We start from the raw sequence: 20,261 nt of genomic DNA, 5'->3' as shown, positions 1-20,261 counted from the left end.
GTTATTGGTTTCAATCCGGGACGAGGGTGGAGTCAGAGCATGTGCTGCTGTTTTCACGGAGATAAAAAGCCTCGGATGGAGAAGAATCACCGCAGCTACCGCTAAAAGAAGGAAGGAATGGGATGAAGTTACTCATTTTGGGAATAAGTGAGTCAAGAAAAGTATTTCGGTCCAAAATTATTTCAATTGCCTTCACTTATCCTCTCTTCATACTTCCCTACGTCCATCATTTTTAGGTATGGCTCTTTTGTGTCTGCATCTTGTGCTGAGGATGGAGACACACTGAACTGTAAGTAGCAAGAAGATGATAAAGTTACCTATTTTGGGGGTAATGTGGTCCCAAAAAAACAGTTGTGCTCAAAACTTTGTTCACTAATCCTGTATTTATCTTACATTCAAACACCAGCTCCATAGTGAACACCCAGAACAGCTGATTTTAGAGGCAAAAGACAGTCAGGTCGCCAGTCCATCATAGGAACACATAGAGACATCTACTCTCACAATCACACCTACAGTCAATTTGCCTAAAATCTGAGATTGGCACCAGCATCCCTTATGTGGAGAATAAAGCAGTAGAAGATGGATGGATGGATGGATGGATGCTTAGGGTGATTGACAGCGTCCACCTCCATGTATTAGTCATGTGATGAAATGATATCACATATAATACAAGCTGAAACCTGAACTGCATAAACTAGGACTATATCAACACTCAGAAGAAAAAATACCATATCCATCCTTTTATCATCCAACATTATCATCACTGGTTAAAACATCATCATCATTACTATATTTATACGCTCCACAGTTTTACACCCACTCATTTCTGAGATGGAAGCTTTGTACGATGGAGCTGCAGCTGCTTCTTCAATCAGCTCGCCTGAAACGATGTTTCACAAGGTTGGAATTGTCGATCCATGCGGGCAAGTTGTGGTGGAATTGTTGCAGCTGCATCAAAGAAGCCACAGGACCAATCCGCTCAGATTTCCATGTCGAGTGGTGAATTTTTCGATTTCAATATTTTCCCCTGTAAACTTGTCCCCTGTGTTTTCACTGGCCAGGCACGGCACAGCAGCGGTGAAAGGCAGATCAACATGGAAGAGGGTAGATTATAAATGTAAGAGGTATCCATCTCAAGCAATTTGTCAGCCGTAAGGCGGGTATTCCAGAAACCAAACATTCCCATTATAGGATTCCCATTATTCATTCTTTTGAGCAGAATAACTGGAAATCTCCTCACCAACTGGAAGTGGTGCGCTGTGACGAGGAACCCGAAAGAGTTGAGTTACAGGAAAGAACTGGACATCCCATTAGATTTTAGTTATTCTGTCAACCTCAGAATAACTAAACTGGTGTAGTCTGCAGCGTTGGCACTTTATGCAACACAAAACATGACTTTATTGTTCACAGATGGCGGTGGCACAGCCTCGTGGTGCAAAACACAGTCAATGTTGACAGCAAGTCCGTACGTAGGTGAATGGTTTTATTATCACACGATGCACGCTCAACATTTGGTCAGTCGTAACAAATAAGACGGGGCGAACGTCAAACAGTAACAGGCCGTGCATGACAACAACGTCGGAATTCATATTAAAGTTCCAGTGCGTAACATTTAAAGTTGTTTATTCGCAGAAACTTATTTATATGTTATGTTTTTTAAGTGTATAAAGTGTAGCTTTAAGGCCCTGGTATACTTCCACGCACATGCCGTATGTGTTGCATATCGTGGACCCTGGTGTATGCATATGTCAGGGGTCCTGTAGTATCTCACTTTACCATCAGGTGGCAGTACAAGTCTGAACACAGAGAATAGGACGCATCATCGGTGCGGCGGAAATTCAAATTTTGAATTGCGGTTTTTGCATTAAAACGAAGAAGTTTAGTACAAAAAAGGGAATTACTTTTTTTTTTTTTACTTCTTTTCTGGGATGCAAAAGCCACCGTAGTTCCCTAAAGCACTTGCATAATTGCGCGTGAGGGGAGGATTGTGATATCGGAAAAATTCCAACGGTAACCGTAATAACGTTGTGTGGTTATTACGGTAATTTCCTGTACATACGTTTCCAATTTTGGCTTGTTTTTGGACATAGCGACAAAAACTCCAAGTGTTTTATTTTAAATATAGTTATACTGTTTTTAACTACAGTGTTTTTTTTGTTTTGTTATGTTTTTTTAAATACAACTTTTTGTTTTTCTTCATTTTAGATTATTAATACACAATTTTAACATGCAATATGTTGTAAATAACCAGATATTAAAGTTATTCTGGAAAAAATTCACAGGACATTTTCTGGCCCTTTTATGGTTAAAATAAGGTTAAAAAAAAAAGGGTCAATTGTCACTCAGTCTTACACACTGGACCTTTAAAAGTGAAGGACAGTGGTTAAAGAGACAGCAGCTGGTTATTACCCTGTAAATCTATTGTTATATTTAATTTCTCTCTTTTCAAGGCACGCAAGGTATCGTGTTGCTGTTTTCGATGGGTTAATGGACAAACTGCAACTGTAATTAATAGATTCAGCACAATAAACGTGGTATTTGTAAACCATCAAACATTATTATTTAAATCGTATTATAGCAAAGTTGCTTGTTGTAGTACTGATGTCGCACTTCCCTTAGCTCAGCTCAGAACCAGAACTCAGAGATGAAAATTTGCATGACAACAATATTTCGATGGGATAAGACTCCTGACTTGAAGTAATTCATGGTCACTCTCAACACAAGGTCTGTGGGGCCGATGATGGGTTTCACCTGCCGAACCACACCTGGAAGAGGACACAGATTAGGATTGGTGACGCAAATCCGGTCAAAAACATACATCAGGTAAATGAAACATGAGCATATCCTTTAAAATAGTTTCCCTCTTACCCATGATCATGTCCTGGTGGTAGCGCTTCACCACTTCAAAGTAGAGTTCATCTCCCTCCGTGATCTCAAAGAAAACATCACTTGCACCAGTGGTAGGAGCAGGATAAGCTGCCACAGATGTCCGCAGGAAAATTATTTCTGTTGAACAAATTGGTTTAAAGCTTTTATTAGTCTGATAGAGGCGAAACCACAAACTGAATCCAGTTCTTCAAATCAAATCCACTATTTGTGCTACAATTAAACAATTGTTCTGCGGGTTTGAAATATGTAATTGAATCTGATGAGCTATGGCAGGTTGGTGGGTGGAAAGTTTTACTTCCATAAGGCTGCAAATAATTTTAGAATTTGCTTTTGCAAGCTACTGAATGGAGTAACATGATACAAACACTTGAACCCAATCATGCTGGCAGGTCAGACACAAAAGGCATATGCATATAATCATATGCTACTTTAAACGTCCAAGACTTCATCGTGCAAAGCCACCGGGAGGGCTGATGTATTTTATTTCATGGCCATTTTGTTGTTACCCTCCGGTCCAGTGAAGTCTCTGAAGTAAGGCAGCGTGAGGGCGCTGTAGGTGATGAGATGGATAGGATCCTGGGCACAGTCGCTGCTCCCGGGGTCGCAGGTTTTGACACAACGCAGACCGACTGACGCGTCCTGTCTGGATCTGCAAGGGACAGACGATCGTCATAAAAAGAGGGGAAGAAATCGTGAATCAGACATTTTCCCAAAATAGAGGCATACAGGCATTAAAAGGCGTTGGACATTTGATTGTATTAAGACATAAAATGTAACAAATGAAACACGTGGAGGGACAGTTTTGTTGTAACACCCAGTGCAAGTTCAGTTTCCTTCTTATCCATTAAAGGTCCAGTGTGTAACATTTAGGAGGATATATTGGTAATCGCGTTGGTTTTCATAGTCTCCGAATAACAAGGAAAGAGCCTATAGCTTTACGGAGACGGCCATCTTGCAGCGCCATAGCCGCGGTTTCCCTCATGATGCAATACGGTTCGGTACAGTATGGTTTGGCACGTTAAAAGTCGGGCTGAGCAGAGGCGATTCTAGAGTCTGTAGGGGCCCCTACGTAAAAATTCCCAGGGGGCCCTTCCAACCAGTGTTCATCACCATTATGTTACAAATAATCGGACACCAACGAAAAATGTATGAGTTCAAAATAAAAAAAAAATTCCGAAATGAATGAAATAACATGGAAAAACCTTGTAATTAAAAAGTATGTGGAAATATAAATGTAAAGAACAATAAAATACTGTAAATAGCTTTTAAAAAACTATATAAACTTAGTAAAAAAAAACACATTACACTGTACAGAACCCACATTATAAAACGATATAAATATATAGAACAATAAAATACTGTAAATAAATGAAAGGGGTTCAGTCTGCAGTCTCACCATTAGATGTCACTAATTCTTACACAGTGGACCTCTAAAGGTGCCATATGTAAGAATGTGGCCAAAAACGGTTACTACATTCAAATTCAAAATACTGAGGTCTTTTAGGTTTCGTTTTCTGACGTAACTAGCAACACGTGGTTGCTCGGCAGCACGTGGTTGCTCGGCAGCTGAGACTCTACTGACTGCAATGATTGGTAGACGGCAGTAGGTGGCGACACATGCCAAAACATGATTTCAAAACATAAACATGATTTGCAGTCTGCAAAATATTATTTTTAATGCAAATATTTTGTCTGTACTGTTGTTGTTGTTGGTGAGTTCAGTTTGTTATATGAACATTATTCCTGAGTCTCTGTGACATATTAGGAGGATTTTATGGCCCGTTGGTTTAGATTTATTACATAATGCACCTTTAACTCTCGTTATAACATTCATGCAACATTTTACTTGTAACCATTGTAAATGCTAAAGGTCACGATTGTACGCATTTTACATTTACAGTATATCACTTCTAAACACTTAACAGCAGTAGAGTGAGAAAAGCGCTTGACTAAAATTCGACAGTTGAGTTGAGCATGAAAAAAAAAAACTGGCAACACCTGAATAGCCCCATAGACCTCTATGGTTAACCAAGTGACGAATGCCTGAAAAACAGGCCAAACCCTGGAATCAAGAGTTGCGAGGGTTCCCCAATGTGAAGACAGTAAAGCTTTCAAACATAACCTCAGAAAGTGCAGCGAGAGCGCAGCCATGTCATTAACAGCAAGCAGGTGAGTCCAAGTTGTTCGCCATGAGCCAGAGGCCAAAGCCACGGAGATGATTGCGTGGTACTCCGGTCCAGTGAAATGTCATCGAGAAGAAACTTGCTGGTAGAAAACCAGCAGAGGATAAGAAGTAAGAATGAGAGTCACATGACTTGGCCATAAATGACATCATATTAAAATGGCATGAAGAAGGAAACTTCAAGATTTTTGACGAAATCAGCAACCGGCAAATGGGAAAATTGAGATATTATTATTATAATAATGACACCACATTTCACTAGTTATACATGTATGTAATTATTTGCTAAGTATTTCAGGAAATGATGTGGTTATATAATCTAACTATCCTGGAGAATTACACTTCTTTGCATTTTTAATCCGCTCGATTCACTCAATCCTTGGATGGGAACAAAAAAATGTGTCTGGTTGCATTTATCCAGCTGACCAGCAGAGCGAGTGGCCCTTTGGTATCATTTACAGAAGATTTACTGATAACCACCCAATACCAACACTAAAAGCATCATCCATCATATGAATTGTAATGTCGCTCCACCACTAATTGAGAGCCCATGCTGCACGGCTGGGCCTCGCGTGCCCATAAATAAGTGCCACGCTTATTTTTCTTGCTGTTCGCTGAGGCGAGGCCTGTTTGATCGTATGGCGAGGCCGCTTGGAGCAGATCATAGGAAAAATAGGTTTTTACATTAAAATGACCACAGCGGAGGAAGCACAAGAAGTTGTGGCGGAAACCACTGCCAATGTGTGTGTGTGTGCTCGTGTGTGTGTATGTGCTTAAACAGTCAAGAGTGAAATACATTTTCTCTTTAAATCTGTCAATTTTTTATTCTCAAACACACAGAAAGTACAAATAAATGGGAGCTGCAACAGAGGCATGAGGTAGACTAGGCAGTTAATGCATACAGTATGAGGGCAATCGTGTCAAAAACACTGTAGATCTTCGACAGCGAATGAGCCCCATCTAGTGGTGAGAGGAATGTCCTAATATTCCTGCAGCTATACTATATCCTGGAATAAATAACATAACGGCATCAAGAGCAGTCATAACAACTGCATTTAATTATATCACCTTGTTGTTGTCATACATGTATGACAGTGTTATTTGTCATCTTGTGGAAGTGAATTTCTACGGAGCCCCAGACATGAAATGGGAAAAAAATATCCCACAAAATACTAATTCCGTCCCACAATAGACATAAAACTTGTGCATGAAATAATAATTTGTGGCCACAAAATACTAATTCCTTCCCACAAAATACAAATTACTTCACATATTAATTTATTCACACTAAATTGGTAAAACGTGCGCATGAAATACTAATTTGTGGCCACGAAATACTAATTTCTTCACACGAAATAGGTAAAACGTGAGCATGAAATATTAATTTGTGGCCCACGAAATACTAATTCACATTTTACCTATTTCATACAAACTAATTAGTATTTTGTGGCCACAAATTAATTGTTTTTTGCCCCATGTCATGTCTGGGGCTCTGTATATTTCTAATATCTTAAAGGGAAAATCTGGGTTTTGTTCAGCACAAATGCTTTTCCCGCTCTAAATAATCGATATATTTCCATCTGGATCACTTTTATCCAGATGGATACTACTTTTAGTGTGCATTTACGTTCACATTTTAAAGACTAGACTTCAAATGTGGAGGTTTCCTGGAGGTTCGCATGGGTTGCTCATGTGTGACAAACACAGCAATCTTGGCCATGTACAGGTGTGCGGTTCCGTAACGAATCAGCCTCATCTCCACGGTCAGAAGGAAATCCCGAGGCTCAGACAGGACACGGTGAAGGGTAATCACTCCTCCGTGGATCTGCTGCTGCACGGTAAAGAAACCCTCTTCGTCTCCCGACGTCACGTTGAACAGCATCTCATCTCCCTGGATGGAATTGGCGGGTCCCATTCGGAAAATGTCAGCGGGGACCGGAGTGTCAGTGGGGAAGCTGATGTTATAGAAGGAGATTCTCAGCGGAAGTGAGCGGCACGACGCAGGATCCCGCGCGAACTCACAAGTCACGCGCTCGCAACGGCTGAAAGGTAAAAAAATAATATGAGGGGCTCACTGGACGGAGGAGGGAGAACACGTGGCCAGAAAGAGATGTGACAAAAGAGGAAACGGAATAGAAGAAATCTGGAGAATAGATGTCAATAGCGAGCCAAAACAAAAATAAAAAGATAAATGAATGTAGTGTCAAATGAGACAGGGTGGAGCTTCAAAAGATGAACTAAAGATGAGTGAAATGCATCATGCACAGCTCAGGGGACAGTGAACCATTTCATAACCCAGCAGTCTTCAGCGCTTACCCCTGCGATACTTGTCGAAAGTTTGGAGGACACAGGAAGGACAGACAGCGGAATCCTCCCTGGACGTTGAAGCAGCTCTCAGATGCAGAGCAGGTGTGGGTCCCGCTTGCACATTCGTCAATGTCTGTAAACACAGGAGGGGGAAAAAAGCTCTACAGTTAATCAAAACAACAACTTATTTGCATTTCATTTGGTGTGTGCGTAACATCAATTAAAGGTCTTAAAGCAGGAGCCTAAAACTCAAATTTACCTAATGCCAGTGAACTTCTAGTCTGGTCAGGAGGGGCCGTCAAGTGAATATAAAATAAAATGATATAATGATAATCCATCATGATAAAAAATATTTAGGATGATATTGCACAACATTCCAAAGTAAAAGTGTTTTTTAATATATCGTTCACACACACACACAAAAACATTTATGATGCAAAATGAATATGAAAATAACAAAAACAGACAGGAAGAAACAGAATCAAAACATTAAATCAAAATAACATGTAGCTTTGTAGAATGAAAACACTAGACAAGCTTCTCTATAATTAAATGTGCATTTTGCATTGAAGAAAGCTGTAAAAAGGGAGTGAATTCTGTGTGGCAGCTGACCTTGACACAGGCGTCCACTGGGGCCAAGTATATATCCAGTGGGAGGGCAAGTACAGGAGAAACTTCCTGGGGAGTTCTCGCAGCTGTAGGAACACACGTGACCTCCAGCAAGCAGCGCACACTCATCAATATCTGACAAAAAAGAAAAAAAAGAGTTGGTGAGTATCATATCATATATGTACAGTATGTGATACCTGTGTCTTTACGTATTAAAGGTTCAGTGTGTAACATGTAGGAGGGTTTATTAAGAGATATACATTACAGTAAGATTGTATCAGTGTGTAGTTGTTTTAAAATTAAAATAGTTTGGTTTTTTACTTACAGTATATAAGTATATAAGAACAACATCTTTTCTGATGAAGACAAAACAGTACCGTCACACGTTATCCCATCGATGTCACTCAGCTGGTAACCACGGCGACAGTAGCACTGGTAGGAGCCGTAGACGTTGGCGCATTCCTGGTTACAAGGGCTCTGCTCACACTCGTTTATGTCTGTCAGCACAAAAGTACAGCGACGTTTGTTCACAGCTTGCTGTCATGGTATTATTACTTTAAATCTTTATTTTCATGAATTATTCAACCTTTACCGGGAAGTCCCTTAACCCTGTAACACCTAACCCTAAAAATATGAGTTTTTTTCATAAACTGGAAAATGTCCTGTAACTAACTTTTGACCATTTTTCCAGAATAACTTCCAATATCTGGCAGTTATTTACAATTTACCGCTAATATTAAAATACTGTTTTAAAGGTGCATTATGTAATAAATCTAAAGCAACTGGCCATAAAATCCTCCTAATATGTCACAGAGACTCAGGAATAATGTTCATATAACAAACTGAACTCACCAACAACAACAGTACAGCCAAAATATTTGCATTAGAAAAAATATTTTGCAGACTGCAAATCATGTTTATGTTTTGAAATCATGTTTTGGCATGTGGCGCCACCTAACGCTGTCTACCAATCATTGCAGTCAGTAAAGTCTCAGCTAGCGAGCAACCACGGGTTGCCAGTTACGTCAGAAAACGAAACCTAAAAGAATGTAGTAGCCGTTTTTGGCCACATTCTTACATATGGCACCTTTAACTATTTAAAATGAAAAAGAAACACTGCAGTTGTACACAATCGATATATTTTGTTTATTAAATTTTAAAGCAGTATAAAATATTTACAATAACATTTTTTGAGTCTGTCTCTCAATGTGAAAAAACAGGCCAAAAAAAAGGTAAACAAGGCAATTAGAGACGGCAGACTTCACCCCATTTACGCAACAAGCCTCTGGCGGCCTCTGTTGGTCATATTGGCAAGTGCAAGTGTGGAAGCACAGAGAGACACACAGAGCCACTAAAAACAGGTGTACAGGCGTTTTTCCCACTCTCTCCGAAATCGTTGGTTACCAGAAACATGTCGTCGGCTATACGCTCGGTGTTAAAGGTAAACATTGAAATCTCTATTATAAATAGAGACATGGTCAAGACAGGCTGCCAGTTACAGTACAACACATACACATAAAAGTGGCAAAACATTTTCCTAACTTGAGAGTAAAAAAAAAATGAAAAGAAATTTGGGGCTTACCCTCGCAGCTCTTGCCATCGTGGGACAGTTTGAAGCCAGTGGTGCAGCTGCAATGGTAGGAGCCCTCTGTGTTCTCACACTTGTGGGCACACAGTCGCTCGACATAATGCTCCCTGCATTCATTAATGTCTACAGAGCACAGAGGACAAGTGATGAAACACTGAAATTAAATGAATATATACAAGAATCGATGTCGTCACTTGAAGTTGCATAGGTAGGTAGGTGGGGTACCCCCAATGGACAGGTTGCCAGTCCATCACAGGGCCACATAGATACAAAGAACCATTCACTCACACACTCACACCTATGGTCATAGATAGATAGATAGATAGATAGATAGATAGATAGATAGATAGATAGATAGATAGATAGATAGATAGATAGATAGATAGATAGATAGATAGATAGATAGATAGATAGATAGATAGATAGATAGATAGATAGATAGATAGATAGATAGATAGATAGATAGAAAAACTTTACCTTCACACAGTCTGCTGATGGTGTTAAAGGTGTAGCCATGTCTGCACTCACAGCGGTACGTTCCCACAAGGTTCGTGCAGCTATGGCCGACGCACACGTTGCCAGTGCGACACTCATCGATGTCTGAGGTCGAGAGGATTGAAGTGGAAGTAGAATCAGTGTAGAAACTTGCATATGCATTATGTACAGTAGTACAAGTAGTAGTGTAACATCTCGGACACAATAATATCTAAAAGCGCAACAAAGCGGTTGTATCAGTACCTACCTTCACAGCGTGTGCCCTCCTCAGTTAGATGATAGCCTCTTCCACAGGTGACGATGTTCCGACGACAGACATAGGAGCCCACCATGTTGATACATGTGTTGCCAGACGGGCATGGACTGTCTTTGGCCACACACTCATTTATATCTAATATTACACACACACACAAAACACACTATTCTTCAAGCATTGAACACTCAAAACATGAGTCTTTTTAAAAAAGTTTCAACAAGTTTTCAGATTTTCGGCTTCTTAAATGTGAATATTTTCTGTTTTTTTTGCTCCATATGACAATGACATCATTAAAGTGTGGTTCCTAACACAAGATACCAGGTCCTTTTGTGTATTCAAATTAGGATGTCTTGACTCAACTTGCACCTAAATGCAACATCCTGCAGGGAGTCGGCCCCGATACCAGTATGCAGTAGACAAAGGGGTGCAAAAGCACGGCCTTGAAGGGCAGACCCCTTCAACAGACAAAGGGATCTGAAAGGGATGTTACCTCAGGTATAAGTGTTTAGGTCTCACAATGCTCTGGGTCTTTCTTCAGCTACGAATACTCGTGTGTGGATTGACCTTTTCTTTGCAAAGAGAATGAATCCTTGTCGAGCCAACAGAAGTCTCTATTTCATTCTTCACCAGCAGCAGAGAGAATTTCCACAACATAGGACATGGGACGCCTTAGTATTTTTTTTTTATTTTACCAGTTGAACTCACCGATGCAGGTGCCGGCAGCGTCCTGAATCAAACCTACGGAGCACTTATCTTTAGGGCGGCAGCGGAACGAGCCGGCTGTGTTGGTGCACGAAAACTGTGGACCGCAGTTGTGGGTTCCCAAAGCACACTCGTCCAGGTCTGTGACAACCAAGGAGATGGCAGCATAAAGACACGGTGCGTACAACAGATCTGCTACACGACAGTCAGTAATGTGAACATACTAGAGCTGCCACTACTAAAGGCTCAGTGAATAAGAATTACTGGTAAAATTGCTGACTGTAATAAATGGAGAAATATTTTTCTCTGGCTTGTTTGTCCTGTAAAAACAGTGCAACTGTCTTGTCACCTTCACAGCTGTTGTTGTCCTTGAGTTCATACCCGGTACCACAGCCAGTTTGCCTCTGACAGCGAAAGGAGCCTTCTGTGTTGATGCACGTTTGACCCGACATGCAGTTGTGGCTGCGCGCCAGACACTCATTTATATCTGAAAGAGAGATAAAGTCGATTTTTTTGCTTTTTTGAAGGTGAACTGACACCGTCATGCAAACACTGTGGTGGTTGTGACTTACCTTCACATGTCACTCCATCACTCTGCAGTTGGAAACCCTCTTGGCAGACACATGTGCCGTTGTTGGCGTGCAGCCGAGAGCAGGAGGAGTCTGAAAACAGCACGGAGAAGAAAATGAGAGAGTTTACAAAACCATATGGGAATTATTTCCCCCCCGGCTGAAGGAAGACAAAGTCACCTAGAGGTCACATCAGTGTCAAACCCTTTGTTCCATCTGCTGCTGTTACATTTGTTGAGCCCCGAATCCACACATTCTGCTTCTGCTTTTCTTTCCTTGACACATTTTAACAGCAGATGATATTAGACTCTTTGTTGAGTGAACTCTACTGTATTTTTTCAGTTTATTTATTGTATGTTTTTTACTTGACGACCCTTGGGGACAAAAGTGAAGAACTTCATTTGAATTCCTCCGTGCAGCTATTCCACAGACGCACACCCTTAACTTATATCCAGCGTTTTATTATTTTTACTTACTTTACTTATAATACTATATAATACTTTATTATTTGTTCTCAGAGGAAACATTTAATTTCCTCTGAGTTGATATTGACTCTCTATGGGTGTTGGCAGAATGTAATCTTTTAATTTAAACACACATTTCAGAGTGCTCAGGTCCACATTTTAATATCCGTAGGTTCAGCAAGTTTCTATAGACTATAAATTAAAGTTTAACTTACTTAACTTCATAAGCTATTGTGTTGCTATAGCTACAGAACCTAGAATTACTCAGGTCCTGGTACCATGATGTGGAATTTCTGTCCTGTGACTGTTTATCTACCCCAGAGATGTCAAACTGGCGGCCCATGGGCCACATGCAGGCCCAGCAATATATGACATGTGGCCCTCCACTTTATATTTTATACAGTTGCTCGCAATATTTAAATAATAAAAGTAAAGTAATAATAAAAATAAAGAAATTGGTTTGTAATTATCACAACTTTGAAATGTATTGCAGTCAAAATTAAGTAAAACATTAAGTAAAATGAATCTTAAGGGACAGGAAATGACATCAGCCACAGAGGCTACTGGGAGCTAACAGCAGTTAGCATTTGGAAAAGTGATCATTTGCAGGCTCTAGCAGGCACATTGCTGTCATATATAACATGTATCCACTGGACAGATAAATCCTCTGAGGCTGGAAGTTTGTGTAGAACTCTGTGCTTCACTGTGGAGCCAAGAACAGAACATTTCGCGGACATTTTCCGGTTTTTGGATACTGTTTACGGACAAAGCGGAGCTCCGCGAGACAACAATTCCAGGAATTTAGCGCATTGTGGAGTCCTAATGAGTGGGGAAGTCAACATTGTGTGAGTCATCTTTTTTTTTCCAGAGTCCCAAATATAAGGATAGAAATTATTAAAAAGTTGATTAAGCATAATATGACCTCTTTAATTTAAGAACATTAACATAGTCATATTTATTTAGATTTTATTGTGATGTAAACATCAGTCCATATCCAAACAAGCCCTTTTACTTTGAAATTCAGTGAAATGTCATGATGAATGTCTTTATTGTGATGTTAAGATTGAATGTGTAAAAAGGGATTCAAAAATGGTCAGAAAAGTATTTGTGTAGAACTCTGTGAGGTCACATTGCATGACCTATGACCTGGTGTTACAGATAGAGGACTATATTCCCCCTTATAGTATTAGGCAGTTTCCAGTTTAGCTTTTGGCTCATCTTTCAAATGTCAAGCTCCATTTTGAGTCTTTCTACATCCATGAACATTATAATATTCAATTCTATTAGCTGACAGAGAATAAAATAGATCTATTTGTCATATTCGCCTGAATTGCGCCATGTATTGGTGACTGTTGTCTTATATTTTTGTGTGCCAGAATCTTTCATTATTTCAGGGTTTAAGCCTGGGGTAGGAACAAATGGGACAAATGTGGAGGCATTAAACCACTTTTTTTACGGTAAACACCATTAAAAAAAAAAAAGGACGTAGGTCAAACACTTTGCCTCTGTTTTCTCTTATCACTCTGGCCTTTGCTCTACAAGAGCAGCACAATGGTTTGCTTTTCTTCACAAACAGATCTTTGACTCCCACATGTTTGTGCTTTTCATTTAGAGCCAGTTGGGCAACAAAAGCTGCGAGTGTGAGGCCACAACAACTCACCATTTGGCACCGTTTGTGCAGTTTAGCCCACCACCAGACCTCCTGTGTGTCTGGCCCTGTGAGAAACAATCTGCTCCACAGATACAATCCACTCCTTTATGGAAACAGCTGCTCTCTGATACTTCGAAAGCTACTTTGTTAAATACATCATATCTCCGAGAGTCTCGTTTGGGTTTAAACGGCCACATTTAATGATTGTCTTTGCTCTGATTGACTTGAGCGTCACAAAGATGATAACAGAGTCGAGCTAATCAAGAAACAAAAGGTTTTTTTTGTTTGTTACCTTTAGATTTCTGTGTCGGTTCCAGTGCTTTTGTGCTTTGGCTGCAGCAGGTCGCAGCTGCTTGTGCACACTGTGTCCCCACCAACAGACCCTGAAGGTCACAGTTCAAACCCGGGCCCGATGACAGACCGAGCAAACAGCAGTCACAACACATCTACACAGGGACGCAGTAAAGAGACGACAATTGGGATGTTGTATATTTGTGAACAGAGGTGAAAAATGACAAATACTTGTGTTACTATGATTGAGTAACTGAATAGGCTACTTAAATTTGTTTTATTTTTACTATTTTCACTAAATTATCCACTTTTCATTTTACTTTTAGACCAGTAAAGACTGGAGCTAAATGAATCAAAGCACTACTTACACTGCTGTAAAATGAAATTAGATGTTAAAGCTGCAGTGTGCAAGTTTCGGTGATTGTTGTTGTTACTGTTCTGCCACTGTCTGTCTCTATATATAACACATCACTTCCTGTGAGGAGTGAGGGAATGTCACATGGGCGACATGATACTGCTATACTGGGAAACACAGGGCTTAACTTGAGCATTTTATATCAGAAAATCTGTTTTATTTTGCATTAGCATGCTACTACTTTGCGGCTAACTTGGCGAACCTGTTTTCAAAGGAAAGCTAGCAAAGCAACGATAAGCTTTAGTGTAGGGCTAACATAATACAAACACTGTGCAACCTCATTAGGCCCAACACAAATGTTTTAATTTTCGATTAGCATGAGCTGTTGTGACTGCTAGCCACACCAGTGCCTACTGGCCTTCAGCTCCCACTATAGGAATACATACAGTACATCCTACAGGCACTGCAATAGTGTTATATAATAGACTTAATTAGAGTCTATTATATAACATTATAATTAGACCTAATAAGACTTTTACTTAAAGGTGCCATATGTAAGAATGTGGCCAAAAAAGGTTATTACATTCAAATTCAAAATACCAAGGTCTTTTGGTTTTGTTTTCTGACGTAACTGGCAACCCGTGGGTTGCTCGGCATCTGAGACTCTACTGACTGCAATGATTGGTAGATGGCGGTAGGTGGCGCCACATGCCAAAAAGTTCTGGTAAGATACTTGTACTTTTACTCAAGTATCCTTTTCAGGTACTTTATACAAGACTGAAAGTGACACATTATACCTTGCTAAATATTTTAAATATTGACAGTGACTGGTTCTTTTACTTCTGTTGGAGTACAATTACATCAGAGTAATAGTACTTTTTGTTGAGTAAGAGTATATCCGTGCTTTTTAGTCCTCTGGTTGTGAGTAAGGAGAGGGAACCACCTTTGAGACGTGAGATTCCGGGGATGAAGACGCGTCACAGGTTCCTTGCCTGCGAGCCAACTCTACGCCGCTGTTGCAGAGATTCTCCACGAGAACCGCCGTACAACACTGCTCTTGGACAATCCTGTGAACGAGCACAAAACATGAAGCATTAAAAAGCTTATTGAGAAGCAGAAACAGCGCTATTTACTCTATGATAAAGAGACACTGTTCATTTGAGATACAGTTGTACACCTTGTATGTTAGATTTGTTTGAGCAATAGTATAATGAAAATATGTAATTATTACTTTTACACTTGAGTAAATGCAACCAGAAATGTAGTCATTAAAGCTTCTACATGCTAAAATGTCAAGTGAGATCATATGAAGTCAATTTGACAACCAGAGTTGACCAAAGTGCTTTACAAAGTAAAAGTACAATAGGAAAATAATAATAATTGGTACTTTTTGTACTTGTTACCGATTCGCGTCAGTACTACCAAGCATTGGTTCACTTTTAATGACTGGGAGAGCGTGCGAGAGCTAGCAGTGCTAGCTACTACGAGCACTGCTAGCACTGCTACTACTATGCTACTTTATTTTTATTTATTTACTGTTCTTAAGTTTTCTTAATAAAAAGCTGGAACTGAGAAAGAAGCTGGACCGAACAACTGTGGAAATGTGTTTATCACAGTTAAAATGGACGCTAAGTCTTTCTCTCCAAGAAGAGTGGATTTTTGGGACACAGCGAGGCTGCGGCGCTGAAAGAAGCCTGGAGTAACATACCACATGATTACTGAAGAACAGTTCAATACAGTTTAAAAGTGTCTCTTAATACTGACTTTTGCTTGTTGTGTATATTTTATTGTTTACTCATACATATCTACATACAGAAGTAGCCTAAGTAGTGTTCTATTCTTGACAATTCGTCCACGGCAAATGTTGCCTCATCTGACCTCCATGTGTTGACCAGGTGCTCCTCCTCCATGTTTCTTTAAGTGTTAAACAGACGGCCCCTTCGGTGCTAAAAAGAACGCTCCGGGCACTTAACGCCTGCACTAACTGTGTCGTCGTTAAATGTGGCAGTTCTGCCCTGTGATAGGAAGGACGGTTGATGGGCTGTAGAGATGATTTACAGTTTGCTGTTTCCTGCTTTTTAAGATGCCATCACAAACCCCCCCCCCCCTGGCCTGAGAGGTCAGACACATTTCCCACTGGAAAACTTCACACTTTCACTGCATTTTTTTTTTTTGAACACCTATAAACCCACAGCTGAAACGTCTACGTGGCCAAGAAACACATTTATCACACTGACCTCCTTTATTCCCACTGCCATTAACATCTTCAACCAACATCCACATGACCAACGAAGGTCATTACTCTGTATTACTGTATAAGTAAATTCTAAACATAGAGTGATAGAAAGCCAATTAAATTCAATCAAATTAAGACTTTTAAAAACATCGACACCACAACCTTCAGTATGTACTGATACCGAAATAGGTCTAATATGTTGTTTTTCTAATCTTTGAACCTTCTTCCAGTGCTCAATCTAATCTGATTTAATTGAGATCTTGACTGATGCATAAATATTGTGTTTTTAATCTATCTTTTTTTTTCTTGACATGAAACATCACTTCCTGTGTGCAGCGAGAGCATGGTCTGGTTACACTACACTTTTTGCAGATCGCACCCGTTCGTTCGCTGCTCAAGGATACATCGGCATGTAAACTAGCAGAGCTGGGAATCGAACCCACAACCATTATCAGCACTGTATGTATGAACTCAATGTTTTGAATGTTGATAGTTTATATTTAAATTAAGCTCCAACTATATTACATTTACCCAACAGATGGAAAACCATGGCCCCCACATGAACTGCAGTATTTTCCAAGAGTTTAGTCCTTGTCCTTTCTTCACCTCCCACTCTTCTAAACAAGAATATTTTATGGTGATTCTTATGGGAATAACACATAAATAAATAATTGAGTCCTTTATCAGTCATCCTCTACTAGAAACCTTTCTGGCGGAGAATTAGGTCTCTGCCACACAGCGACACTTTCATACAACAAACTACTCTTGTAATTTGTAATTTTACTTTAATTAGTTTTAAATTAAAGAACATTTTGAATCACATCTGTTAATGAGTAAAAAAAAAAGAATGATGAGGACAGGTGAATGATATGAGGACAGGTGAGTGATGACAGGTGAATGATTGAGCACAGGTGAGTGATATAAGGACAGGTGAATGATGAGGACAGATGAATGATATAAGTACAAGTGAATGATATGAGGAGAGTCGGTGAATGATGACAGGTGAGTGATGTGGACAGGTGAGTGATGAGGACAGGTGAATGAACGATGAGGACAGGTGAATGATATCTGGACAGGTGAGTGATGATATGAGGACAGGTGAATGATGAGGACAGGTGAGTGATGACAGGTGAATGATGAGGACAGGTGACAGGTGAGTGATAGGGACAGGTGAGTGATGAGGACAGGTGAATGAACGATGAGGACAGGTGAATGATATCTGGACAGGTGAATGAACGATGAGGACAGGTGAATGATATCTGGACAGGTGAGTGATGATATGAGGACAGGTGAATGATGAGGACAGGTGAGTGATGACAGGTGAATGATGAGGACAGGTGACAGGTGAGTGATGAGGACAGGTGAATGATGAGGACAGGTGAACGATATGAGGACAGGTGAATGATGTTGACAGGTGAATGATAAGGACAGGTGAATGAATGATGAGGACACGTGAGTGAATGATGAGGACAGGTGAGTGATGAGGACAGGTGAGTGATGAGGACAGGTGAATGATATGAGGACAGGTGAGTGATGATGACAGATGAATTGAAGTTAATTGAGGTCCCTGAGTAAGTGAGAAAGTCAAAGGATTTTTGACCTTTGACCCATGTTGACTGATACATTATGTATTAAACATGTATATATTATTATTAACACTTGTAAATGTTTGCCTTTAATTAAAAACAGTTAATGTAAGATTTGTGTCCCCTTGTCCTTTTAGCACGGCACAAAAAAGAACCTGTTATTGACGTAAGTAAGGAACTTTTAAACTTTTATTTTAACTTGAGTACATTTTTAGACCAGAACTTTTATTTGTACTGAAGTAAAATCTTATCCCATCCATTTTAAGACCCATAGCCCACTTTTTTTTAACCCCCAGTCAGAAGGAGAAACCAGGTGTTTCTTACCTGCAGGTGAGGGAGTGTGAGAGTGGAGAGAGGACAGAGCAGTCTTGTCCTCTGTGGGCTGTGTCCCTCCCGTCCTGACAGCATTCTTGCACAGTGGGAGGCTGAGTCTCTGCAGGGTTGGGATGATGGGATCGGTCATAAAGTGGATGCAGCACAGTGGGTGTAAAACAACAGCTTGTTGAACTTGACTGGAGCAGCAGTGAGTGATTTAGTCACTGACTCAGATTTAATTAAAACGGCCTCTCACACTCTCGTGATAGGCAGTGAGTGGACAACAAGGCTCCAGCTGAAGTTGTGGAAGTTTCCTAAGTCATCGTGCGCAGTTAAAGAAAACAAACAAAACAGATGTAAAAGCCATCAACATTCTGTCTCACGTATCTCACCTTGTCCGTGGAGAAGTCCACAGAAAGAAAACACAAGTATGATCCACGGCGCCATCGGAAACTCAGCGTCGCTGCGTAAAATGTCCCAAAGTCTTGATTTGATAGTTTTTAAATGTTCAAAGTGTTGGATCCGTGGGTCACACAGCGGAGGGAGGACGAGGAGCGGCTCCTGCAGAGGAGGAGAACATCTCACAGGAAGAGCAGCAGGAGACGCAGATTTCTGAGGTCTGTGTGGAGGTGGTGAGGAGTCGGTGGGTGGAGGTTTAACTGTCACCGGGTGACTATACCGCCGACAACAGGTCAGGATGTGGACTGAGCGTGACGTCAGTGAGAGTCCAGAAGAGATGCTGCTGCTGATCATTAAAACGTGCCAATATGGGACTTTTAATTTGAAATTTAAAATTTAAAATTGAAAGTAAAAATTGCTTCTTTTTTTTTTTTTTTTTACAGTAATCAAAGGTGTCCTGAACACAATCTAGTCACTTTTAGTTTTATCACATCTCAAAGTTGACAATTTTTTGGTTAAAAAGTGCGAATATCAGACTTTTAATTTGAAATTTCTCAAAAATATACAGTAAAAATTTCAGATTTACAGTATGCTAGTAGTCATAGGTGTCATGAATACAATATTGTCAGTTTTGTCCAGAACTTATGGTTTTAGTTTATTACATCTCAAAGTTGCTACTTATTTAAATTTAAAAGTGCAAATATCAGACTTTTAATTTGAAATTTCTAAAAGGTAAAGTAAAATGTCTGATTTACTGTATGGTAGTAGTCACAGATGTCCTAGACACAACAACCTAGTCAGTCTTGTCCAGAACATATGATCAATTTTATTTTATTTAAACTCAAAGTTGACCATTTTTTGATTAAAAGGTGCCAATATGGGACTAAATTTGAAATTTCTCAAAAATTGTACAGTACAAATTTCAGATTTACAGTAGGCTAGTCATAGATGTCCTGGATACAATCTAGTCACTTTTGTCCAGCATTATGAAGGTTTTAGTTTTATTACATCTCAAAGTTGGTAATTATTTAAGTGCGAATATCAGACTTATAATTTGAAATTTCTCAAAAAAAAACCTCAGATTTACAGTATGCTAGTAGTCATAGGTGTAATGAATACAATCTTGTCAGTTTTGTCCAGAACTTACAAATGTCAGATTTAAAGTATGCTAGTAGTCATAGATGTCTTGAACACAACCTAGTAAATCTTGTCCAGAACTTATGGAACATTTAGTTTTTACAGATAATTATGACAATATGGGACTTTTAATTTGAAATAACTCAAACCTACAGTAAAAATGTCAGATTTGGAGTATGCTAGTATTCATAGGTGTCCTGAACACAACAGCCTAGTTAATCTTGTCGAGA

At 39.8% G+C, this 20,261-nt stretch overlaps 2 protein-coding genes across 2 annotated transcripts in view; one reads left to right on the top strand and one right to left on the bottom strand.

The window, feature by feature from the left end:
• Positions 1-20,261, top strand: part of cdkn1d (cyclin-dependent kinase inhibitor 1D) — a 297,559-nt gene that overhangs the window by 227,142 nt on the left and 50,156 nt on the right. The gene's annotated exons all lie outside the window — the stretch shown is intronic.
• Positions 1,505-19,055, bottom strand: LOC310941912 (fibulin-1-like). The gene is made up of 16 exons (XM_083907164.1): positions 18,888-19,055; positions 18,505-18,613; positions 15,302-15,425; positions 14,005-14,158; positions 11,601-11,690; positions 11,378-11,515; positions 11,032-11,169; positions 10,318-10,461; positions 10,053-10,175; positions 9,570-9,698; positions 8,365-8,484; positions 7,991-8,122; positions 7,388-7,511; positions 3,396-3,538; positions 2,869-3,006; positions 1,505-2,765 (listed from the first exon to the last, which is right to left on the bottom strand). The coding sequence occupies exons 1-16, from the start codon at positions 18,940-18,942 to the stop codon at positions 2,626-2,628; spliced, it is 2,001 nt and encodes a 666-aa protein (XP_083763290.1). The 5' UTR covers positions 18,943-19,055; the 3' UTR covers positions 1,505-2,625.

The sequence above is a fragment of the Microchirus variegatus genome (genome assembly GCF_963457635.1).
Source record: "Microchirus variegatus genome assembly, chromosome: 20".
NCBI classification, from domain to species: Eukaryota; Metazoa; Chordata; class Actinopteri; order Pleuronectiformes; family Soleidae; genus Microchirus; species Microchirus variegatus.
The sequence above is the reverse complement of the archived record's forward strand: the minus strand, read 5'-3'. Positions and strand labels throughout refer to the sequence as shown.

What these genes read in the sequence shown, in the direction of transcription:
- LOC310941912 (XM_083907164.1), bottom strand. Translation starts at nt 18,942, where the DNA reads ATGGCGCCGTGGATCATACTTGTGTTTTCTTTCTGTGGACTTCTCCAC. An exon ending in CGATGGCAAGAGCTGCGAGG is followed by an intron (nt 8,485 to 9,569) that starts GTAAGCCCCAAA and finishes TTGTGCTGACAG; the next exon opens with ACATAAACGAGTGTGAGCAG. An exon ending in TTTCGACAAGTATCGCAGGG is followed by an intron (nt 3,539 to 7,387) that starts GTAAGCGCTGAA and finishes TGTCCCTTGCAG; the next exon opens with ATCCAGACAGGACGCGTCAG.